Raw genomic sequence first — 24,374 nt, 5'->3', positions numbered from 1 at the left:
TTCGCATTCGATAATTTCCGTATATGCGAATTTATGCTTATACTAATTATGGGTTATGGTAATTTTCGTATATGCGAATATTGGTTTATGCAGATTTTCGCATTTGCTAGTTTTGCTTATGTTAATTCTGGTTTACGCTAATTTTCGCATATATGAATTCTGGTTTATGCAATTTTCGCATTTGCTAATTTGCGCATATGCGAATATTGATATTTGTTGATTTTCGCAGTTGCGAATATTCGTATATGCGAATTTTTGCTTATGTTAATCATGGTCATGCAAATTTTCACATATGCGAAATTTTTGCATATGCGAAAATAATACGTTAGTATTACGAACATGCAAATTTAGCGAATATACGACAAATATTCATCCATATATTCGCGAAATATCGCGAATTCGAATATGGCCTATGCCGCTCAACACTATCCTGTAGTGACGGACCTGAGTAGAGCTTGCTTTATCCTGACTCTTTTTCTTCCACAAACTAAATCATTAATTTCTCTCTCGAGGCCCTTAAAAAGTGTATGAGATAACCTCCATTGTAACAGCCAGGAGATGACCTCCAATGTAACACCATTGGGAAGATTATCATTTTACTTAAAGGGGTATTCCAGGAAAAAAAAAAAAAATTTTTATATCAACTGGCACCAGAAAGTTAAACAGATTTAAAAATTACTTCCATAAAAAAATCTCAATCCTTCCAGTACTTAGCTGCTGAAGTTGAGTTTTCGGTCTGGCAACAGTGCTCTCTGCTGACATCTCTGCTTGTCTCGGGAACTGCACAGAGTAGAAGAGGTTTGCTATGGGGATTTGCTTCTACTCTGGACAGTTCCTGAGACACGCGTCATCAGAGAGCACTCAGACAGAAAAGAACAACTCAACTTCAGCAGCTCATAAGTACTGAAAGGATTAAGATTTTTTAATAGAAGTAATTTACAAATCTGTTTAACTTTCTGGAGCCAGTTGATATATAAAAATAAGTTTTTTCCTGGATAAACCCTTTAACTTAAAGTTATTTCTTCACCAACACACTGAAGCAGCAACTTCTTCTCTGTACACACTACTAACCTTTGCAGCGCTACAGTTTTAAAACTCTGTGAGTAAAATTGCATTGCACCTCTCCTCTCCTCTCCTCACCTCCCTTTGTTTGGTTATCTGCACCCACAGAGTGCACTGGAACACGCCCCCGAGGGTCCTGCCATACTGCCACTAAGTTCAGCACTCGTTTGCCAAAAGCTGTGTGCACCTAGGAGAGTTTACATGGGACTGCCACACAACTCATGGCACCGTTGATATCTGAGTAGCACTACAGGTCCCAGCATATACTGTACTTCCTCACAATGACTATAGTATGTTACAAAAACACTGCGAAAAGGTGAACCTGACCGTAACTCAATCTGCAGTAAAGTCTCTGATCTGCCGGAATGTGTGTGTGTGTGTGTGTGTGTGTGTGTGTATATATATATATATATATATATATATATAAATATATAATACTAAACAGAAGAATGGCGCAGATCTGTCTTAGCAATGAAATGTATAAAAATTTGTCCCAATATAGAGGAATTGCGCACTGACAGCTATTTGCTTTCACTTCTATAGAGTTTCTGTACTCCTAGGTTCCACGCCGACCCCTTGACAAGCTGTATACAGGCCCCTCTCTGTGGTTTTAAACATCATTAGAGCGTCTGTGTATCTAACCGCCCTCTGCGCATACAGCTATATAAGTGACCCGTGTCATCGACTATTCAGGATCAGAGGGGCGATCCATCATGTAGTTACGCTTTTCTCTCTCGCTGGTAAAAATATTTCAGGCTTCTCGCTGCCGATTGCAGATAAAACACGGAACATCTGTTATGAATAAAGCTACTGCTGCAATATGGGATCAGCGGGGGGGGGGGGGGGGGGGGAGAAGAAATTGATGTTATAATAATATTCAATTGAAAGGAAAAGATAACTTGTCATATACGGTATCTGCACTACTCACAGGAATGCCCGGTTTTCCAGTCGCTCCTCTCATTCCTTTCTTTCCCTTTGCGCCCTGAAATATAAAAAAGATTTCTAGATTTTAGGCTATAAAACATAAGTGGGTCTGGGAATAGAAAAGCAATAAAAAATGTTATGGTTTATAAAAAAGCGCAATTAAAATACAATTAATAACCTCTGTGATGACTGTATAGAACAGTAGTCTCTAGACTGTGAACCCCCAGCTGTTGCAAGACTACAACTCCCAGCATGCCCGGACAGCCGTTGGCTGTCCGGGCATGCTGGGAGTTGTAGTTTTGCAACAGCTGGAGGCCCACGGTTTGACGACCAATAGGATATGTCAGAATTTATAGTGAAAGCTGGGTGACTTTGTAAATTCTTCGGTGCTGGTTGTGCATAGATCAGAACTGCATTCATAATTCTGCCTCCACGCATGCCCCCTCGCTCCCCCTCTCCTACCTTGTCCCTGTTTGAGTGTCAATCAGCTGAAAGCCGAGTCTTGTTTCCAAATCTTACCCCAGAGCAGAATTTCTATGCACAGCGCACACTTAAGCAGGGATGGGAAGGCAAAGGGAGGTGGCGATCCAGCCCTCAACATGCCTCCTCGCTCCCCCTCTCCTAACTTGTCCCTGCTTGAGTGTCAATCAGCTGGAACCCAAGCACTGTTTCCAAATCTCCACCCTTAGCACAATTTCTATGCACAGTGCACACTCGAGCAGGGATGGGGAAGGAGAGCGAGGAGGCGATCCAGACTTTAGCATGCCTCCTTGATCCCCCTCTCCTACCTTGTCCCTGCTTGAGTGTAAATGAGCTGAAAACCAAGCCCTGTTTAAAAATTTCACCCCTAAGCACATCTGCTATGCACAGCACACACTCATAAGCAGGGATAGGGAGAGACGGCGAGGAGGTGATCCAGCCATCGCCATGCCTCCTCACATGCTTACCCACTTCTCCTCTCCTTCCCAGTCCCTGCCAATCAGCTAGAAGCCGAGCTCTGTTTCCAAATCTTGCTCCTCAGCACAATTTCTATGCTCAGTGGACACTCAAGCAGGGATGAAGAGGGAGAATGAAGAGGCAATTCAGCCCTTAGAATGCCTCCTCACATGCCCCCACCCATCCCACCTTGTCCCTGCCTGAGTGTCAATCAGCTGGAAGCCGAGCTCTGTTTTTAAATCTCGCCCCTGAGCAAAGTGCACACTTAAGTAGAGATGGAGTGCGAGGAGGCGATCCAGCCCTCAGCATACCTTTTTGCTTCCCCTCTCCTACCTTGTCCCTGCTTGAGTGTCAATCAGCTAAAAGCCAAGCCCTGTTTCCAAATATTACTGCGGAGCATTATTTCTATAAACAGTGCATAATCAGGCAGGGACAAGGAGAGGAGGGGGAGTGAGTAGTCAATCCAGTCCTCAGCACTTCAGGGGCTTGGGAACACATATTTGACACTTTGCACCAGAAAATAAAAGAATTATTCTACGTCATGGAAGCACAGAGAGATATATAAAATATAGGAAAAAATACAAAATGAAAGCTGTCCTGGATCTCAAGGGATTTAACGGCCATAAGGACATGTTCACATTCAAATCCTCAAATTCTGCATGGCTTTTGACGCAGAAACTATGTCGAAACTATGTTAAAAACCCTCTCAAACGTGCGTTTAAAAAAAACTAAATAATATCACAGATAAAATAATTACTTACCATGGTTCCTCGCTCTCCTTTCTGCCCCTGATCGCCTCTCTCACCGGGTTCCCCCTAAAATATTCATGAAAATGTTAACTATAGTACATCAGTATATATATATATATATATATATATATATATATATATACACACACAAACTAGAGAGGGGACTCAGAGTCACCATCCAAGAAAGTGGCTCCTGCTGTGGCAGACCCAGCCCATTTATTCATTACATAGCCTTGTACAGTGTTTCCCAACCAGGGTGCCTCCAGCTCTTGCAAAACTGCAACTCCCAGCATGCCCGGCATGCTGGGAGTTGTAGTTTTACAAAAGCAGGAGGCACCCTTGTTGGAAACACTGCATTACATGGTCAGCTGCCATCTTTACATAACAACCACTTCCATGAACGGTGAGAAAGTATTTATAAAGCATTGAGGAATCGTGGGTACTTACTGGTGGTCCTTGCTGTCCGATGGCGCCCCTTGGTCCAACTATACCAACTATGCCCTATTAATAAAAAAAAAGGGTCACACTGTCTTACTATATTCTTACAGATTTATCATGAAGGATCCTGTACTTTGCAGTAGCAAATACTAATTTTGGCTATTTTTCTTTGGTAAATATGCATGCACCTATACGAAAAGCATCGCACAAAAGCTATGGAATCTTGTAGAAGGTGAATGATTTTCCACCCATTATGCACCTATGAGCACCCATATGCCACTAAAGCGGTGTTTCCCAACCAGGGTGCCTCCAGCTGTTACAAAACTACAACTCCCAGCATGCCCAGACAGCCTTCGGCTGTCCGGGCATGCTGGGAGTTGTAGTTTTGCAACAGCTGGAGGCACCCTGGTTGGGAAATACTTCAACATACAGCACCACTCTATTTCTGATTACCTTATAGCCTTCATCTCCAGGTTCGCCCCTGTCTCCACGTTCTCCGTGAGGACCCTACATGGAAAAGTGTATTTTTAGTGTATTATTGACCACTAACCATGTCAACACTATTGAAATCCTAACAACCTTCATCACAGATCATGCATGTTATCTATCGCCATTGTATGGGAAGAAGCACAGCAGTACATTGATGGGGACACCAGGAGATTGGAGGAGGAAGAGCCCGAATATGGCCTCCTCTATATACAGTGATTTACTACAACCGTTCTGTCAGTCCAGTGTTTCCCATTCTAAGGCCCTCCAGCTATCGGGGCCTGATGGGAGTTGTATTTTTGTAACGCCTAGAGAGTCACAGGTTGGGGAACATTGGGCGAGATTTATCAAAACCTTGACCAGTTGCCCATAGCAACCAATCAGATGGCTTCTTTCAATTTTTTAAAAGACCTCTGCGAAATGAAAGTAGCCATCTGATTGGTTGCTATGGGCAACTGGTCAAGGTTTCCTCCATAAATCTCCTCCATCGTTCTAGAAAGTGGCACTAGAATATCTACTTTACTACAACTACTCTTTACACCAGTGTTCCCCAACCTGTGATTCTCCAGCTGTTGCAAAACTACAACTCCCATCAGGCCCTGACAGCTCTAAGGTCACAAATGGAGTTGTAGGTCTGGAACAGCTGGTTAAACAAAGGTCCGGGAACCGATACAGGGGTTCAGAGGAGTGACCCAGAAATCAGGCAGGTTGAGTGGGGTCAAAGCTCAATATTTCTTAAAGAAGCACTCTAGATTTTTTTTATTGTTTTTGCCCAGATCATGCACACTCACTATTACAAGTCATACAGCGCCATTTGTTTCATTCCAGCTCAGTTTCATTTATATATTTTATTACTCTTAGGGTGCGTTCACACTGAGTAATTGAAGAGGAATTTACTCGAGTATTTCCTCTTGAATTCTCCGCTCCAAATTAATGCACATTTCCTCTGCCCATTGACTTTAATGTTTTTTCTGCTGTTCTGTTCACACTGCGGAAATTCTGCTAGCGGAATTCCGAGGCTGAATTCCGTTCCGCTTGAAGAAAGAGCATGTTTATTCTTCAAGCTGAATCTGCTAGAAATCAACAGAAGTCAATGGTAAAAAAAAATTCCACCCGACATTGTTTTCGCGCGGAATTCGTGCGCAATTTGCGCGGAAATGGCTGACAAACCTCTTACTTCTTTCTCCCCCATTTTCACACGCAATTCCGCGCAAATTGCGCACGAATTTCGGGTGAAAATAAAATTCTTTTTTCCGCCCATAAATTTTTCGGCGTGAATTATTCCGTGTGAACGCACCCTAACTTGGCCATGAGATAGAGAAAGAGATGGCTTCAACAGGAACGCCGATTCCACATGGCTCAGGACACAGACAGCATCAGGTAAGTAAAATCAAGGGTGTTTAATTTTCCCAGAATGCAACGCATTTTACTGCTACAACAGCTTCATCAGGTGCCTGATGAAGCTGCTTTAGCAGTGAAACGCGTTGCATTCTGGGAAAATTAAACACACGTGCTTTTACTAACCTGATGCTACCGGCGTTCCTGTTGAACCATCTCTTTCTCTATTGCTTTGAGCCGGGGGGGGGCATGGGGGCTGTGGACACGTTACTATTACACGCTCACCATTGTTGTGTATGTTGTTACACAACTACCTCAAGTGAGCGGCTATACAGCCTTTTGTATTTTATTTGTCTCTCGTTTATTACACCAAGGAGCGCTTTTACTCTCTCTTTACAGATTGGCCATGAGATGACCAGTCTGACTCCAAAAATCCTTCAGTACCTAATGGTCACAACAGGATGTCACACTCCGACTTCCTGTGCACTACAGGATGACATCATCACCTACCAGATCCCTCCTACAAGCTCTAAGACCCCCCCCGTCCTCTCCCAACTTTATCTGTTTACTGCTGCTATCGCTATGGGATCAGGGTGTATAGTAGTTATCCACCTCCTGTTCAGCTCTATCTGTATACTGCTGCTATCTCTATGGGGTCATGATATATAGTAGCTTTACCCCTCCCAGCTCCATCTGCTAGCTCTATGGGATCAGGATAATTAGTAGATATACACCTTCCCTCCAGCTATATATATATATATATATATATATATATATATATATATATATACACTGTATACTGCAAAACAGAGCCTATTCCATGCCTGCCAGGTCAGCAAAATGAGGTAAGAAAAAGGCATACACAAGAACCTTTACATTATTCTCAAATAATAGCCTATGATGCACTGTAGAATGCTTCTTTAAACAATGTATTCACATAGATAGATAGATAGATAGATAGACACATACACCAGCACAAAAGCAAAACAAAGTAATAACATGCGCTACATGTTGGTTTATAGAAGATGATATAGCTCCTAAAACAAAAAATGCTTTAGGGAAAAACCTACTGGTTCACCTGGGGATCCCTGTGGTCCCATTACAGTATTGTCTTCTCCAGGATAACCCTACAATGCAAAAGTATGTTTTTAATATTTCTTTACAAAATAGACAACAGAAAGCCAATAATGGCCCAAGTCAAATTCATATCCAAGTAATATCTTATAATATCTCTAGATTTTTTCAGAATTCAGTCTCTCTGGTATTAAAGGGGTACTCCACTGGAAAACTTTTTTTTTTTTTTTTTTTTTTTTTTTATAAATCAGCTGGTGCCAGAAGATTTGTAAATGACTTCTATTAAAAAATCTTAATCTTTCCAGTACTTATCATCTGCTGTATACTACATGGAAAGTTCTTTTCTTTTTGAATTTCCTTTCTGTCTGACCACAGTGCTCTCTGCTGACACCTTTGTCCATTTTAGGAACGGTCTAGTGTAGGAGCAAATCCCCAAAGCAAACCTATCCTGCTCTGGACAGTTCCTGACATGGACAGAGGTGTCAGCAGAGAGCACTGTGGTCAGACAGAAAGGAAATTAAAAAAGAAAAGAACTTCCTGTGGAGCATACAGAAGCTTATAAGTACTAGAAGGATTAATATTTTTTAATAAAGTAATTTACAAATCTGTTTAACTTTATGGCACCAGTTGATTTAAAATAAAAATCAAATAAAAATTCCAGCGGAGTACCCCTTTAAGTGCTGGTCACATATTCCAGTATCGCTCCATGTTGTCTGTGGTCTCTGTTTAGCAGAGGTCATGTTCTTGTGGAGATCCATTCACATTCAGCAGTGGTGGTGAAGGTGCTGGACCATGCATGGTCTTGGAGAAGCCAAGGAAATGGACAGGGATTTTTGTGTTTTACTGCTGGAGACTTTCCCACTGACATTCCCCATCAACTTCCAATGTTCTTCACATTAGGACACTAAAAAAATCCCACTGAAATGCAGGTTAAAGGGGTACTCCGGTGAAAAACTATTTTTTAAAGGGGTACTCCGGGGAAAAACTATATATTTTTTTTAAATCAACTGGTGCCAGAAAGTTAAACAGATTTGTAAATTACTTCTATTTAAAAATCTTAACCCTTCAAGTACTTATCAGTTGCTGTATGCACCAGAGGAAGTTCTTTTCTTTTTTAATTTCTTTTCTGTCTGACCACAGCGCTCTCTGCTGCCACCTCTGTCTGTCTGTCTCAGGAACTGTCTATAGCAGGAGAGGTTTGCTATGGGGATTTGCTCCTTCTCTGGACAGTCCCTGACATGGACAGAGGTGTCAGCGGAGAGCACTGTGGTCAGACAGAAAAGAAACTTAAAAATAAAAGAACTTCCTCTGGTGCATACAGCAGCTGATAAGTACTGGAAGGATTAAGATTTTTAAATAGAAGTAATTTACAAATCTGTTTAACGTTCTGGCACCAGTTGATTTAAAAAAAATTGGTCTTCACCGGAGTACCCCTTTAGGGTACGTTCAGACGAGCGGATTTTCAGCGCGTATTTCGATGCAGATCCGCTGCTGAAGGACCTCTATATGCTGCCTTTACATGTAACTGCTCGGAGCGGCAATACGTCGCTATGAGCAGACACACTGCGATGTGCACATCGCGGCAGCTCTCGACCTAGCTCATTGAGCAGGGGGAGCGGTCACGATGTGTGATAGTACACCGCGCATGCGCGACTACTCGCACATCGCTTCAGTGTGTCTGCACGTAGCGGCGTATGTAAAGGCACCATACAGAGGTCCTTCAGCGGCGGATCCGCAGAGTAAAATATGCTGTCAATCCGCTCGTCTGAACGTACCCTTAAAGGGGTACTCCGCCCCTAGACATCTTATCCCCTATCCAAAGGATAGAGCATAAGATGTCAGATCGCCGGGGTCCCACTGCTGGGGACCCTGGGGATCGCTGCTGCAGCACCCCGCTATCATTACTGCGCAGAGCGAGATCGCTCTGCACGTAATGACGGGCAATACAGGGGCCGGAGCATCGTTACGTCACGGCTCCGCCCCTCGTGACGTCACGGCCCGCCCCCGTCAATAAAAGTCTATGGGAAGGGGGCGTGGCGGTCGTCACGCCCCCTGCCATAGACTTGCATTAAGAGGACGGGCCGTAATGTCATGAGGGGCGGAGCCATGACGTCACGCTGCTCCGGCCCCTGTATCGCCCGTCATTACGCACAGAGCGAACACGCTCCGTGCAGTAATGATGGCGGGGTGCCGCAGCGGCGATCCCCAGGGTCCCCAGCAGCGGGACCGCGGCGATCTAACATCTTATCCCCTATCCTTTGGATAGGGGATAAGATGCCAGGGGCGGAGTACCCCTTTAAAAGTCCAAAGCCAGAGGTTGAAGAATGGATCATCCAGAGCCATATATCCTATGACATCTGAAATAATGTAAAGCTATTACCTTTTCTCCTTTAGGCCCAGGTGGTCCTGGGGGTCCTGTCTGGCCTTGATGACCCTGCATAGAAATACGGTATATATATATAAGTAATATACATGACTTTTTTCTGATACATTGGGATACATGTGTAAAATGATTTAGATAATGGAGCATAACTATAGGGGAGCAGAGGAGCAGTCACATCCAGGCCCTCATGTCTGAGGGGCCCCAAAGTTCCTATTCAACTTTGAATAGAAAAAGACAGGTTTTTTAATGACAAAAGTGAACGGAGTATTGGTTACATGACCGGTCCAGTCAACAGTCCCATGAAGTCTGCTAATGTATTCACCGGGAAGAAGGTATAGCACTGAAGCATGAACACGACCTATTAATTTGTTGGTAGTCATGAATAGTTTCCCAACCCATGGTATATGGTACCCTTACAGATAAATGGTAAAGATAAGGGAAGAATATATGGTGCTTTTAGGAGATGTGTCTGTCACAGATGTCTTAGGCTGAGCAAAGATTGAGCCAATTGTTCAATCAATTCAGGAAGCTCCCATACACATTAGACGATTGGTAGTTCCTGAGGTAATCCACAGGCTTGGCCGACTCTCCAATGAGTTTGGGGGCCTCTGTAGGGAACAGCAGCCAGCCCCTTTCACTTGCAGGTTGCTGTGCTTCACTTTCCCTAAACAGTGGGTGAACAGAATGGCGCTGTGTAGAGAAAGTCTGTAAACCAGTGCTGTGATTCTTTCAATCTGGGGACTGGTGGAGGTCCTAAAAGGCCAGAACCCCAACTGATCATAAAGTGATGGTATAGCCTAGTGCAGTGTTTCCCAACCAGGGTGCCTCCAGCTGTTGCAAAACTACAACTCCCAGCATGCCCGGACAGCCGAAGGCTGTCCGGGCATGCGGGGAGTTGTAGTTTTACAACAGCTGGAGGCACCCTGGTTGGGAAACACTGCTTTGGTGGCATGTGGGTGCTCATAGGTGCACAATGGGTGGAAAATCATTCACCTTCTACAAGATTCCAAAGCTTTTGTGCGATGCTTTTCGTATAGGTGCATGCATATTTAACAAAGAAAAATAGCCAAAATGCTGGGAGTTGTAGTTTTGCAACAGCTGGAGGCACCCTGGTTGGGAAACACTGCTTTGGTGGCATGTGGGTGCTCATGGGTACACAATAGGTGAAAAATCATTCACCACCTACAAGATTCCAAAGCTTTTGTGCAATGCTTTTCGTATAGGTGCTTGCATATTTAACAAAGAAAAATAGCCAAAATGCTGGGAGTTGTAGTTTTGCAACAGCTGGAGGCACCCTGGTTGGGAAACACTGGCCTAGTGATATTCCATCACTTTATGATCAGTTGGGGTTCTGACCTTTGGGAGGCCACCATATAAAGTGGATGGTCAGTTGATACCACCAGAGTTGGCAGATCTGGCTGACAACAATCTAATGTGTATGACCAACTTTAAGTTAAAGGGGTTATCCAGGAAAAAACTTATTTTTATATATCAACTGGTGCCAGAAAGTTAAACAGATTTGTAAATTACTTCTATTAAAAATAATCTTTATCCTGCCAGCACTTTTTTAGCTTTTTTCTTTTTTGAATTTCTTTTTTGTCTTATCCACAGTGCTCTCTGCTGACACCTGCTGCCCGTATCAGGAACTGTCCAGAGCAGGAGAAAATCCTCATAGCAAACCTATGCTACTCTGGACAGTTCCTGACACGGACAGAGGTGTCAGCAGAGAGCACTGTGGACAAGACAAAAAAGAAATTCAAAAAGCAAAGAATTTACTCTGTAGCATATAGCTGCTAATAAGTACTGGAAGAATAAATATTTTTTTTAATAGAAGTAATTTACAAATCTGTTTAACCTTCTGGCACCAGTTCTAAAAAGTTTTACACCGGAGTACCCATATAACTCCTTCTACTATAGTAAGCGGACTCGGTTTTGGCGCCAATGTTGGTGGCTGGATGTTTATTGTGGGATTAGATCTGAGCTGAATGTGTTATAGAGGCAATGTAATGTTGGAGGCTGAAAACAACTATGGGGGCACTGTTATAGACAAAATAATTTACTAATAGAGCCAATGTGGTGGCACTGAACAATCCTAATCTTTGGGGTACTAAGTTGAAATTTCTCTGACCAGGGATACTTATCTTTACCAGTTTCTGGTCTTTGGTTCACTTGACTATGTATTACATCATAATAGGATAAAATCAATAAAGTGTACCTGTCGTCAGCAAAAACTTTTTATATAATGTACATAATACAATAATATGTATATTTGTAATATACATTGGTTAACAAAATTTGTATATCTATGGGTGAAAAAGTGCTGTCCCAGCAGCTATTGCCTGTGTGTCTCTATGATGAGTCAAAATACAGGAAGTGAGGGCGGGACAAACAGGGCTGTGTGCAGGCTCCTGGTTTGTCAATCATCCTGATGTGTGAGCCAGGAGCATGTCATAGAGCCTCACTGCACAGAGCCCTGCTTGTCCTCAGTGTACAGAGCCCTGCTTGTCCTCAGTGTACAGAGCCCTGCTTGTCCTCAGTGTACAGAGCCCTGCTTGTCCTCAGTGTACAGAGCCCTGCTTGTCCTCAGTGTACAGAGCCCCGCTTGTCCTCAGTGTACAGAGCCCCGCTTGTCCTCAGTGTACAGAGCCCCGCTTGTCCTCAGTGTACAGAGCCCCGCTTGTCCTCAGTGTACAGAGCCCTGCTTGTCCTCAGTGTACAGAGCCCTGCTTGTCCTCAGTGTACAGAGCCCTGCTTGTCCTCAGTGTACAGAGCCCTGCTTGTCCTCAGTGTACAGAGCCCTGCTTGCCCTCAGTGTACAGAGTCCAGCTTGTCATCAGTGTACAGAGTCCAGCTTGTCATCAGTGTCCAGAGCCCGCTTGCCCTCAGTGTACATAGTCCCGCTTGTCATCAGTGTACAGAGCCCTGCTTGACCTCAGTGTCCAGAGCCTCACTTGCCCTCAGTGTACAGAGTCCCGCTTGTCATCAGTGTACAGAGCCCTGCTTGTCATCAGTGTACAGAGTCCTGCTTGTCATCAGTGTACAGAGCCCCGCTTGTCCTGAGTTTTACAGAGCCCTGCTTGTCCTCAGTGTACAGAGCCCCACTTGCCCTCAGTGTACAGAGCCCTGCTTGTCATCAGTGTACAGAGCCCTGCTTGTCCTCAGTGTATAGAGCCCTGCTTGTCCTCAGTTTACAGAGCCCCGCTTGTCCTCAGTGTACAGAGCCCCGCTTGTCCTCAGTGTACAGAGCCCCGCTTGCCCTCAGTGTACATAGCCCTGCTTGTCCTCAGTGTACAGAGCCCTGCTTGTCCTCACTGCACAGAGCCCTGCTTGTCCACCCTCACTTCCTGTATTTGGACTCCTCATAGAGACACACAGACAATAGCTGCAGGGACAAAAATATATATTTTTTTAACCAATGTATATTCCAAATATACATATAATGTTATTATCTACGTTATATAAAAAGATTTTGTTGATGACAGGTACACTTTAAGAACAGTAGCAAGATAAAAATATAAAAGAAAAGAAAATAATCAAATTATTATTATTATTAATATAAAAAAAAAAAAAAAAAAAAAAAAAAAAGTAAACAGAAAGAAACATTGTGAAACTTCATACCCCATATCCTGGAATTCCAGGCTCTCCTTCTGGTCCCATGGCTCCTAAATGCCCCTGTCCAAACACAAGTAAATAAAAATTACATATGATGCAATGCTCTCTGCTTCCTGCTTTGTTGTTTTTCTTGATAATTGGGGCATCAAAGGATTTAGTATTTATCCCACTTGAATTAAAGGAAACATCTTCCTGCATGACTGTGCGGTCAGATAGGAATCACACTTATAGTTATACCCCCTGGAATTATAAGGAAGAAAGTCTTCGGCTCTCGTGGTAATTGCCATCCTTTGATCTGAACACAGAGTTTATATTATAGATACAAACAGATGGATTTATGTTGTTTTTAGTTATTTGTTGTTCTGTTACGTCAGGTTTGGTGCTTGATTTCTTCCATATTGGTAAATACCCACCAGTGGCCCTCTTGTGCCCCGAGATCCTTTCGGTCCCGATTCTCCGGACTTTCCGCTGTCACCTATACTTCCAGGCTCTCCGACTGGCCCCATGTGACCTTTTTCTCCCTGTAGGGAAAATTATGATAATGCTATGATTTCATGTTTACTAAAATAAATACCTACCAAGGTATTCAATATGACAAGATTGCTTTGGGTGTGATTCCATGTTCAGATTTTTTTATTCAGCTTTTGGAGCCAAAGCCGGGAGCGGATCAGAACTGTAGAACATTATTACAAAGGGAAGACTGAGAATTCTTATCATTGTAAATCTCTTCTTGGCTTTGGCTTCAAAAACTCAAAAAAATGTGAGCATGGAAACACACCCTTACATATCAGCATGTGGAAATCTAAGACATGACATACATTTTGGATAGAACCCACAATGTTTTCTAGGATGTAAACCTTGACTCTTATCAATTTATTCTCTAGATTTAGCTACTACATTCCAATAGTGATCAAGTGGAGCTTCACAATTTTAAGGGGTCTTCTTTGAAAAAAAAAAAAAAATGGTCTTCTTGAAAATAAAAAAAAGCCTGCATATTCACCTCCCCCCTCTCCCGCCACTGCTGCCGCCAAGTCTTCCAGTCTCTGTGGCGGTCCTATACTTTCGACTGAGCCCAATCATTGGACAGTTCCCATCTTCATGAAATGTCATTGGAAAAAGGAAGAAGAGGACCTCAGCGGGAACCTGAAGACTTGCCAGTGGTGAGGGAGGTGAGTATGCAGGCTTTTTTATTTTCAGTGCACAGGGAAGCATAAAATGACATTTCTTTCCCCTAAAAAAACACTTCAAGACAGAGGGACTAAAGCAGTAACCTTTCTCCTTGAGAATAGTGCCAAAAGGTATTTTTAGTCTTACAGACCTTACAATGCTCCACTAGGGAAAATATAAGAGAGATCTCATCCAAAAAGCTAATGGGGTAAGGCTCTTTGGAATTTTGCAATGTTGGGTAGAAGATTTATAGCTCCAATAGAAGCCACTATATAGACATACAGTGGCATTTATCACCCGCAGGTTCCCATTGTGATACACAGCATCCAGGTCACTTCTATGGGAGCTTTAGCATGTAGCTGTATGGAAAGAGAAGTCAATGGGAATGTTAAACCTTGGCCCCCTGGTGCTCAGAGGAAAGCCGTGGGGCAGTGGTTTACACAGGTGCAGATAATACCCGTGAGGACAAGCCCTTACAGAAGTATGAGTGCGCATGATATCAGACTGTCTTTGATGCTGGTTCTTCTCACCTTTCTGCCAGGACGACCCCTTGGACCTGGATTTCCTTGCTTTCCTTCTGGTCCCTGTTTTTCAATAAACAAAAACATATATAGTTTAATTAACAAGTATAAGAAAACCTATATAAATAAAGCTGTGAATTGTTGCTGCTACTCAGTGAAAAGTGGTGAGAACAAAATCTGAAGCTAATAATATGGTTAAAGGGAACCTGCCACCTGAAATCAAGTACATGCTGAGACAATGTTCAACAAATCATGTTCCGGGAGTATTCCGGGCAAAAACATTTTATCCCCTATCCAAAGGATAGGGGATAAGATGTCTGATCGCAGGCGGCCCATTGCTGAGACTCCCCCCGCGATCACCCTGCAGCGCCCGCATTCTATGCGGGGACTGCGTCTCTAGAAACCTCCGGGTTTCCGGTACTGGGGATGTGACGTCACGCCACGCCCCCTTCATTCATGTCTATGGGAGGGGGTGTAACTACTATTACACAGCCGTCACTCCCCCCTCCTATAGACATGAATGGAGGGGGCATAGAGTGACATCATGAATTGGGGCTGGGGTTTTCGTGCTCAGAACACGGCAGTGATGGCCAGGAATTTAGGGGGGGGGGGGTTTGGTGGGGACACAATACTTAGGTTGTTTATTTACACAGCACTCCCCTTTAAAATCCTGGCTTCCTCTAGACACCACTAGGAGGAAATGACTGTACACTGTTTTCTTCTTATTATGTTCAGTGTATAAAAAAATATGCAGTAAGCGCCCTTAGGGGTAACTGCAGACAAAAATAATTTCATCATTTATGGTATTGGTATCAACACCATGCATTATAGGAATGTAAAGTCTTTACCAGAAAATGGGAATTGCAACACACATACAATATAACAATATATCAATATATATATATATATATATACACACACATACACATAGATATATATACATACAGAGAATACTGGACCAATTTAGATAAAAAAAAGAGTAAAGAAAATATAATAATAATATAATTTTGGGTTGAAGACAAAAGAAACATACCGGTAATCCCATTCTGGCAGGTTCTCCAACAGGTCCCTGGATGCCGGGTATTCCTGCTTCTCCCTTTTCTCCATGCTCTCCTTGAAGACCGTGGTCACCAGGTTCGCCCTTCACAAAGCCATAAGTATATACAAATTTAGAACATGAACAATAAGTGTTATGAAAATAGGCAGGGGATGGAGTTATAGGGCAGGGGATGGAGTTATAGGGCAGGTGATGGAATTATAGGGAAGGGGATGGAGTTATGGGGCAAGGGATGGAGTTATGGGGCAAGGGATGGAGTTCCTGTTTGTTACCCCTTCAATTATCCAAATCTGTATCTCGAATCCAGCAAAGGTAAGTTACCATCTCTAGTTATACAGTATTCTATATGCAAAAGCAGAAACTCATGGAGGACCCAATTAGAGAGAACCCCCCACCAGTCAGTAAAGAACTCATGGTCTGAAAAGCGGTTGTTACCTTTGGGCCATCTTTTCCTTGAACACCATCTTCACCTGCAGGACCTGGTCCTCCCTATTTTAGTCCCATAAAAAAATTATAAGTTAAATATTTAAATTGACATTGCATGGTACAGTATATACTATTAAACAATTTTGAATGTGATATAGAGGAACAGAGATCATATTTCATTGTTGTCATTTGTGGCATTACGTACACCAATTTCTCTTAATCTAAGTTGCGTGTAGCCAATGAGTGGCTTCCTTACAGCTATAGTGCCCTCCCCCAAAGAGCTGATAATTGACTGCAAGACCTTTGATGAAATCAGTAACCTGTTCGTATACATCTAGATCAAGGTTTACCAACCAGGGAGCCTCTAGCTGTTGCAAAACTACCACAACCAGCATGCACGGACAGCCAACGGCTGTCCGGGCATACTGGGTGTGGCAGTTTTGCAACAGCTGGAGGCACACTCATTGGGAAACCCTGACCTAGATGATCACTTAGGGTGCACTCACATCACAAATTTACCATCACGATTTTTAACTTTGAAATCGTAGAAATATGCATGCCAAGTCGTATCCATTGACTTCCATTCATTAATGATCGACAACAAATGCATCGGTTTTGATCCGCATCCGACTTTGCACGATTTAAGATCGGAGGTAAAATCGCGGTTGACCAAATCGTGTCCGATATTTTTATTATTGGTGTCTATGTAAATGGCATGGAATCGTGTGACTGCGCGATCAGATTAATCGCACACATTTTTTTTTTACGCATACGCAGTAGACTTTAAAACACATACACTTCAAATGTATAAAACTTTATTGCCATTGACATACAGATTAATTTTTTAAAAACAGGATCAGATTTTTATTGAAAATCGGATTGAATTTTTATCTGTACGATTTTTGGATACGATTTTAAATCGGATAGCAAAGAAATTTTTACATTCGATTGCATACGATTTTTGGCAATCCGATTTCGTCCAATTTTACGGATGGTTAAATCGCGATGTGAATCTAGCCTAAGCCGTCCAACAATCCAGTGGTTGCAGAAAGGTGGTGCTGGTTGCCACAAGATTATACTTTATAAATCCATTATGCAATGGCAAAAATTCACACCACAATAACTTACCCTGATGCCCGGTTCTCCTGGTTCCCCTGTGTTACCGATATTTCCAAGATCTCCCTGCAATCGACCAAGATTAATAGAGAAGAATATTTTTACACATCACTTCGGAAGGCTAAATGAATGCTGCAATTTTGTAATTGACAATGATATAGTTGATTCTTTATTCCTTCTTTTAACCCATTTACTTCTTCAATGACCAAAAAATACGTGGACTCTAGGCCATAAGTGGAACAAGTCTATGTTTGTTCTTCCACTGAAGTTTACTTATATATGGACCAAGGGGCACAACCAAGGCCACAAACTAAATCTGTGCATTTTGTGGGTATCTTTCAGACATCAGAGTGGAGATGTGGATTTGGTTGTTCCAGGCAAGGCTTTTAGTAGTGGTTTTACATAACACTTTACCCTTGGCATTATGTATGGTCCTGACTCCTTCGCCATGGAAGCCCAATGCTGGAACTTCCTTATCAGCATGTTTGTGTTGAGAAATTATCTTCTAGAACAATGTTTACCAACCAAGGTGCCTTCAGCTGTAGCAAAGCTACAACTCCCAGCATGCCCAGACAGCATTCAGCTGTCTGGGCATGCTGGGAATTGTAGTTTTGCAACAGCTGAAGGAACCCTGGTTGGGAAACATTGTTCTAAGGTGATGGTCTTCTATACATGTACTGGGCATATAACGGCTCACCTTTATGCCAGGATCTCCTTGAGCACCAGCACTTCCTTCAGTTCCGGGCGTTCCCTGTTTAAAATAAATTTTATAGCATGAATAAAGCGTAAAATATTCCAACACAGCCTGATATAATAAAATGAATGAAAACGTGCTTGACGATACAAAATGGGAAATTTGTTTGCGATATGCCCGGCATGGACACTGTTTTGGTATACTACCTGCTCACCTAAAGAATAGAGTGAAGCTGGCTACAAATCCGTTGTACACACATTTCACTGATCCTCCAAATATAAAGCTAAAAAATATATAAAGAAGTATAAAATATACAACTGAAATAAGGAAATGTAGGAACTTCGGGGGTCATATATTATCATGTGCGACTTTTTGGGATTTTTCGCCTGTGCAGCGGATTAGTGTGTGCCAGGCGTTTTCTCGTGACTTTTCATATCCAATATTTTCACCTTTGTGCAAAAGTCGCATGTCGTAAATCAGTGCGGAAATTACGTGGCTAGTAAACCACTCCCAAAAAACTCCCATTGGTAAGGAGATTACATGAGGAACGGGTTTGTTACAGTGTGTCACCCCAGTAGTAAAGTACTTACATGAGGAGGAGGTTTGTTACAGTGTGTCACCCCAGTAGTAAGGAGATTACATGAGGAGGAGGTCTGTTACAGTGTGTCACCCCAGTAGTAAGGAGATTACATGAGGAGGAGGTTTGTTACAGTGTGTCACCCCAGTAGTAAGGAGATTACATGAGGAGGAGATTTGTTACAGTGTGTCACCCCAGTAGTAAGGAGATTACATGAGGAGGAGATTTGTTACAGTGTGTCACCCCAGTAGAAAGGAGATTACAAAAGGAGGAGGTTTGTTACAGTGTTTCACCCCCCGTAGTAAGGAGATTACATGAAGAGCGGGTTTGTTACAGTGTGTCACCCCAGTAGTAAGGAGATTACATGAGGAGGGGCTTTGTTACAGTGTGTCACCCCAGTAGAAAGGAGATTATAAAAGGAGGAGGTTTGTTACAGTGTGTCACCCAAGTAGTAAGGAGATTACATCAGGAGGGGCTTTGTTACAGTGTGTCACCCCAGTAGTAAGGAGATTACATAATGAGGAGGTTTGTTACAGTGTCACCCCAGTAGTAAGGAGATTACATGAGGAGGAGGTTTGTTACAGTGTGTCACCCCAGTAGTAAGGAGATTACATGAGGAGGAGATTTGTTACAGTGTGTCACCCCAGTAGAAAGGAGATTACAAAAGGAGGAGGTTTGTTACAGTGTTTCACCCCCCGTAGTAAGGAGATTACATGAAGAGCGGGTTTGTTACAGTGTGTCACCCCAGTAGTAAGGAGATTACATGAGGAGGGGCTTTGTTACAGTGTGTCACCCCAGTAGAAAGGAGATTATAAAAGGAGGAGGTTTGTTACAGTGTGTCACCCAAGTAGTAAGGAGATTACATCAGGAGGGGCTTTGTTACAGTGTGTCACCCCAGTAGTAAGGAGATTACATAATGAGGAGGTTTGTTACAGTGTCACCCCAGTAGTAAGGAGATTACATGAGGAGGAGGTTTGTTACAGTGTGTCACCCCAGTAGAAAGGAGATTACAAAAGGAGGAGGTTTGTTACAGTGTGTCACCCCAGTAGTAAGGTGATTACATAATGAGGAGGTTTGTTACAGTGTGTCACCCCAGTAGTAAGGAGATTACATGAGGAGGAGGTTTGTTACAGTGTGTCACCCCAGTAGAAAGGAGATTACAAAAGGAGGAGGTTTGTTACAGTGTGTCACCCCCGTAGTAAGGAGATTACATGAGGAGGGGCTTTGTTACAGTGTGTCACCCCAGTAGAAAGGAGACTACAAAAGGAGGAGGTTTGTTACAGTGTGCCACCCCAGTAGTAAGGTGAGGCATGTCAAAGGGCGGAGCCAATCAGCACGGTAAAATTTGCTTTTCTCTAGGGCGTCAAAAATCATTGCACCAGCCCTGCCCTCCCAATAAACAGACAATACCCATGATCATAAGTGGGCAGATCTTCCAGTCTTTACTGGGGTAAATATGGAGGGTTCAGCCCCCTTTTATCTATATCCCAGCCTGCATACAGACAATAATAATATCAAGCAGTATATAGCAGTGTTTCCCAACCAGTGTGCCTCCAGCTGTTGCTAAACTACAACTCCCAGCATGCCCGGACAGCCAACGGCTGTCCGGGCATACTGGGAGTTGTAGTTTTGCAACAACTGGAGGCACACTGGTTGAGAAATACTGCAATAAATTAATGTTTAATAACAATAATTCTAAAAAGTGCAGAACTCACCTCTGGGCCTGTTTCTCCAGGTGGGCCTGCGTCTCCTTGCGGTCCCCTCGGACCCTAACATTTAAGACAAATTATATATTTATCCGTACAAAAAAACAGGAAAAGTGGAATATAGTATGATCACGATATATGGCATTGACTTTGGCGAATCCGAAGTGTCCGGGAGAGTTCATTTTGTTCTAAAATAAACAATGCGATTTACTCGAGCTCGTATTTACTGCAATATTTAGAGACAGGCATGTGGGGTCTGATGGTCTGAACCCAAGTCTATTCGCGTTTAAATAATTTTTTTTTTTTTTTTAATTAAACAAATTCTAAACATCTGGTACAATCCTGCCGAGATGAGCTTGAATGGGTTATGTAAATCTGCTCTGAATTACTCCCTACAGTTTGTGAATTCCTCATAAGGGGCTATTGTTCTTTACATTATTGTGAAACTAAATATCTGGATTACAAATGGCAAACCAATTAATCTGGATTTCTGGGTCGTAGAGCCGTGCTAAATTTATATGGGAAAGTTTGAATTATTAAGGTTGCCGCTAGGACCGTACGTACAGTACTTTGCTGTCCCCATAGAGGGTAATGGATTTCGGCAGCAATTAATTCCGTAGTGTGCACTGTGCAGCGGAATCCTATTGCCAGTAATGGGATTTTGCTACACTAGAATTTCCCAGTATAATTTCTAATCAGAATTACACTCGGAAATTCCGTAGTGTGAACAGAACCACAGGCTGGGTTTATACTGCAGAATTTCCGGCCTGAAAAATTCTGGCCCGAGATTCCAAGTGTGGCCAGTGCTGACTGAATCGGTTGACGTTAGGACCGTACGTTCATTGCCGTCCCCATAGACAGCAATGTATTCCAGGAATATTCCGCTGAAAGAACGGCCACGATCATTCTTTCGGTTGCGGAATTTCAGCAACGGAAACTCTGTCGCGTGCACCGTGCAACGGAATCCCAATGTCAGCAATGGGACCGGAATTTCCAAGTCTTATTTCAAAGCAGAATTACACTTGGAAAGTGTGAATCCAGCCTAATGGTGGCCATAAATATAACATTAGCTTGGCTGACAGCTATCTCTCCCAAGATGCCTCAGACATCGTCATCTCAAAACTGGCGGGTTCAGCCTGCGCATGTCCAATGGGTATGGGAGATTTATCAAAACCTGTGCAGAGAAAAAGTTGACCAGTTGCCCATAGGAGCCAATCAGATGGCTTCTTTCATTTTGAAAAGGGCCTCTAAAAAATAAAAGATGTGATCTGATCGGTTGCTATGGGGAACTGGTCAACTTTTCGTTTACACAGGTTTTGATAAATCTCCTTTAATTAATATATATATATTTTTTTTTAAATTCTGCTCAGGTAGGTGGTAAGAGTTAAAAAAATAAATAAATAAATAAAACACCCATACTTACCTTCCTTGCTTCCCCACCACCGCTGTTTTCACAGAGCACCAGTCCCGAAGGACAGCACTTCCGGGATTGAGGTTGACACAAGAAATTGCGTGCTCAGCTGATCAGAAGTTAAAGGAGTATTCCAGGCAAAAACTTTTTTTTTTATATATCAACTGGCTCCGGAAAGTTAAACCGATTTGTAAATTACTTCTATTAAAAAATCTTAATCCTTCCAATAGTTATTAGCTTCTGAAGTTTTCTGTCTAACTGCTCTATGATGATGTCACGTCCCGGGAGCTGTGCATGATGGGAGAATATCCCCATAGGAGCTGGACAGCTCCCGGGACGTGAGTCATCAGAAAGCAGTTAGACAGAAAACAGCAACTCAACTTCAGAAGCTAATAACTATTGGAAGGATTAAGATTTTTTAACAGAAGTAATTTACAAATCTGTTTAACTTTCCGGAGCCAGTTGATATATAAAAAAAAAGTTTTTGCCTGGAATACCCCTTTAAGTGTGGCTTTTGTGTGTTTTTAACTTTTACTACTTGCCTGAGCAGAATTCTAAAAATAAAATTTCTCCCCAGATAACCCTTGTAGGCACATTCACACAACGAAGATCTGCTGTAGAATCGATGCAATTAATGTGCCTAAATGATTGAATACTCCAAATCTGCAGCATATCTCATGCCTGTGAATGTCCCCCTAAAGTGTTAGTTAGAGAGAGGGAGGAAGGCGCCTTATGTGCGGGATCAGTAGATCTTGTTAGTGGGGGTAGGGGACGGTAATTCCCAAGCCGCTTACCAAAGTTGGTTGTGCGCCCACACACAACAAGGTAAAATGCAGAAGAAATATAGAAGAAGGTCCACTGCAGCCCTCCTGGGTAAGAGTAAAATCAAAACCGAATGACCATGGATTCAGGAGTTTGTCTGGCGCAGAGAGGAACCATCAGGCAGCCAAGTAAAATCAATGGATTTATTAAATGCAACGCGTTTCGCTACGCATGCGCAGCTTCATCAGGCATCATGCCTGATGAAGCTGCGCATGCGCAGCGAAACGCGTTGCATTTAATAAATCCATTGATTTTACTTGGCTGCCTGATGGTTCCTCTCTGCGCCAGACAAACTCCTGAATCCATGGTCATTCGGTTTTGATCCTAAAGTGTTAGTGTCATTTATATAAACTTTTGATGTGTCACAAGGACACGTCAAAAGTTTAAATCGCACCAGGTCTCAGTCCTGATCGTCCTGAAGTGCACATCAGCCAATCAAATACGACTCATTCCCCAAAGACTATATTGGAGTGAGTCGGATCGGGAGGCCAGCCAGGCCGTAATGCACACTGCTGTATAAGGTACGAAAACCCACAAGGATGGGTGTATATTCAACACACTGGACGTGATGTATACACCCGGAGGCTCCCTTTAGCTCACTTCAAGTGTTGCTAGGCTGGTATTAGAAGAGATCTCTGGCCCGAGTAATGAATATATAAAAAATAAATTGTTACAATGGAAAGTCTTTTGGATAACAAGATTGAATGCTCTTACTCCTAATGGTATTAATGAACACTGCAACTTTAATGCATTTTTGTAATATTTTGCTATTTCGTGAAGATTTTACACCTTATGTGTGTTTTTAATTATAGACGTAACGCTTGCGAGAATTGTGGGCTATGTAACATGGTGGAGGGCGCACTATTGTAGGCTTGACAAAGGGATGCAATCCTGAAACGTTGCCGACGGAGCTCACAGGCGTGTGAGCTAATTTTTTTTTTATCCCCGAAGGAGCGGATGGACGAACGGCAAAGAGGAGATTTGAAGCTCCGGCTGGAGCAATGGACTTCCATGCATTTGCCGCGTCCGTAATGTTTCACTAAAGCGACCAACTTGCACCTGGGTGAATATATGTTTTATGTACAGGTGATGATACTGTACCAGTTTTTGTACTGAAGACTATTGGAGATAAAGAATAGAAAACTATATCTGTGCCGGTGTACTGCTTGCCATGAATGTAATGCACACTGCCACTTACGGTATTTCAATGGGTTAGAACTCTCAGGACTAAGACGTAATTGTCTGGACAACATGTCAAAGGTTTATATACCGTATTTTTCGCCGTATAAGACGCACTTTTTCTTCCCCAAAACTGGGGGGGAAAAGTCGGTGCATCTTATACGGCGAATACACCCCTATCGCGGCGGTCCCTGCGGCCATCAACGGCCGGGACCCGCGGCTAATACAGGACATCACCGATCGCGGTGATGCCCTGTATTAACCCTTCAGACGCGGCGATCAAAGCTGACCGCCGCGTCTGAAGCGAAAGTGACACTAACCCGGCTGTTCAGTCGGGCTGTTGGGGACCGCCGCGATTTCACCGCGGCGGTCCCGAACAGCCCGACTGAATAGCCGGGTTAGTGCTTACAGGACACCGGGGGGGACCTTACCTGCCTCCTCGGTGTCTTCTCCGTTCAGGGATCCCCTGTATGGCCGGTGCTCTCCTTCCTCGTCATCACGTCGTCGCGTACGTGCGTCGGCGTGCGTAACAACGTGATGGCAGCGACGGAGAGCGAGGATACCCGGCCGACAGCAGAGATGTTCCAGGGTGACGGGGACACGGCGACAGTGATGGAGCGACATCCAGGGCAGCGGTGACGGGTCTGGAGCGGCGGGGACACGTGAGTATTACCTCCTATGCAGTGGTCTTCAATC

At 43.2% G+C, this 24,374-nt stretch overlaps 1 protein-coding gene across 2 annotated transcripts in view; it reads right to left on the bottom strand.

Moving 5' to 3' along the window:
• The window catches only part of COL24A1 (collagen type XXIV alpha 1 chain), a 294,542-nt gene that overhangs the window by 36,691 nt on the left and 233,477 nt on the right, over positions 1-24,374 (bottom strand). For both annotated transcript variants that reach the window (XR_008846625.1, XM_056532502.1), the window contains exons 33-46: positions 20,276-20,329; positions 17,987-18,040; positions 17,302-17,355; positions 16,183-16,236; positions 15,724-15,831; positions 14,700-14,753; positions 13,416-13,523; positions 13,009-13,062; positions 9,388-9,441; positions 7,004-7,060; positions 4,563-4,616; positions 4,119-4,172; positions 3,684-3,737; positions 1,991-2,044 (exon numbers count right to left, since the gene is read on the bottom strand). Coding sequence is in view for 1 of the 2 variants with exons in the window: in XM_056532502.1 (XP_056388477.1) it covers positions 1,991-2,044; positions 3,684-3,737; positions 4,119-4,172; positions 4,563-4,616; positions 7,004-7,060; positions 9,388-9,441; positions 13,009-13,062; positions 13,416-13,523; positions 14,700-14,753; positions 15,724-15,831; positions 16,183-16,236; positions 17,302-17,355; positions 17,987-18,040; positions 20,276-20,329 (867 nt within the window). In the remaining variant the exon portion in view is untranslated. The remainder of the gene's footprint in view (positions 1-1,990; positions 2,045-3,683; positions 3,738-4,118; positions 4,173-4,562; positions 4,617-7,003; positions 7,061-9,387; positions 9,442-13,008; positions 13,063-13,415; positions 13,524-14,699; positions 14,754-15,723; positions 15,832-16,182; positions 16,237-17,301; positions 17,356-17,986; positions 18,041-20,275; positions 20,330-24,374) is intronic.

The sequence above is a fragment of the Hyla sarda genome, chromosome 7 (assembly GCF_029499605.1).
Source record: "Hyla sarda isolate aHylSar1 chromosome 7, aHylSar1.hap1, whole genome shotgun sequence".
In the NCBI taxonomy this organism is placed as follows: Eukaryota; Metazoa; Chordata; class Amphibia; order Anura; family Hylidae; genus Hyla; species Hyla sarda.
The sequence above is the reverse complement of the archived record's forward strand: the minus strand, read 5'-3'. Positions and strand labels throughout refer to the sequence as shown.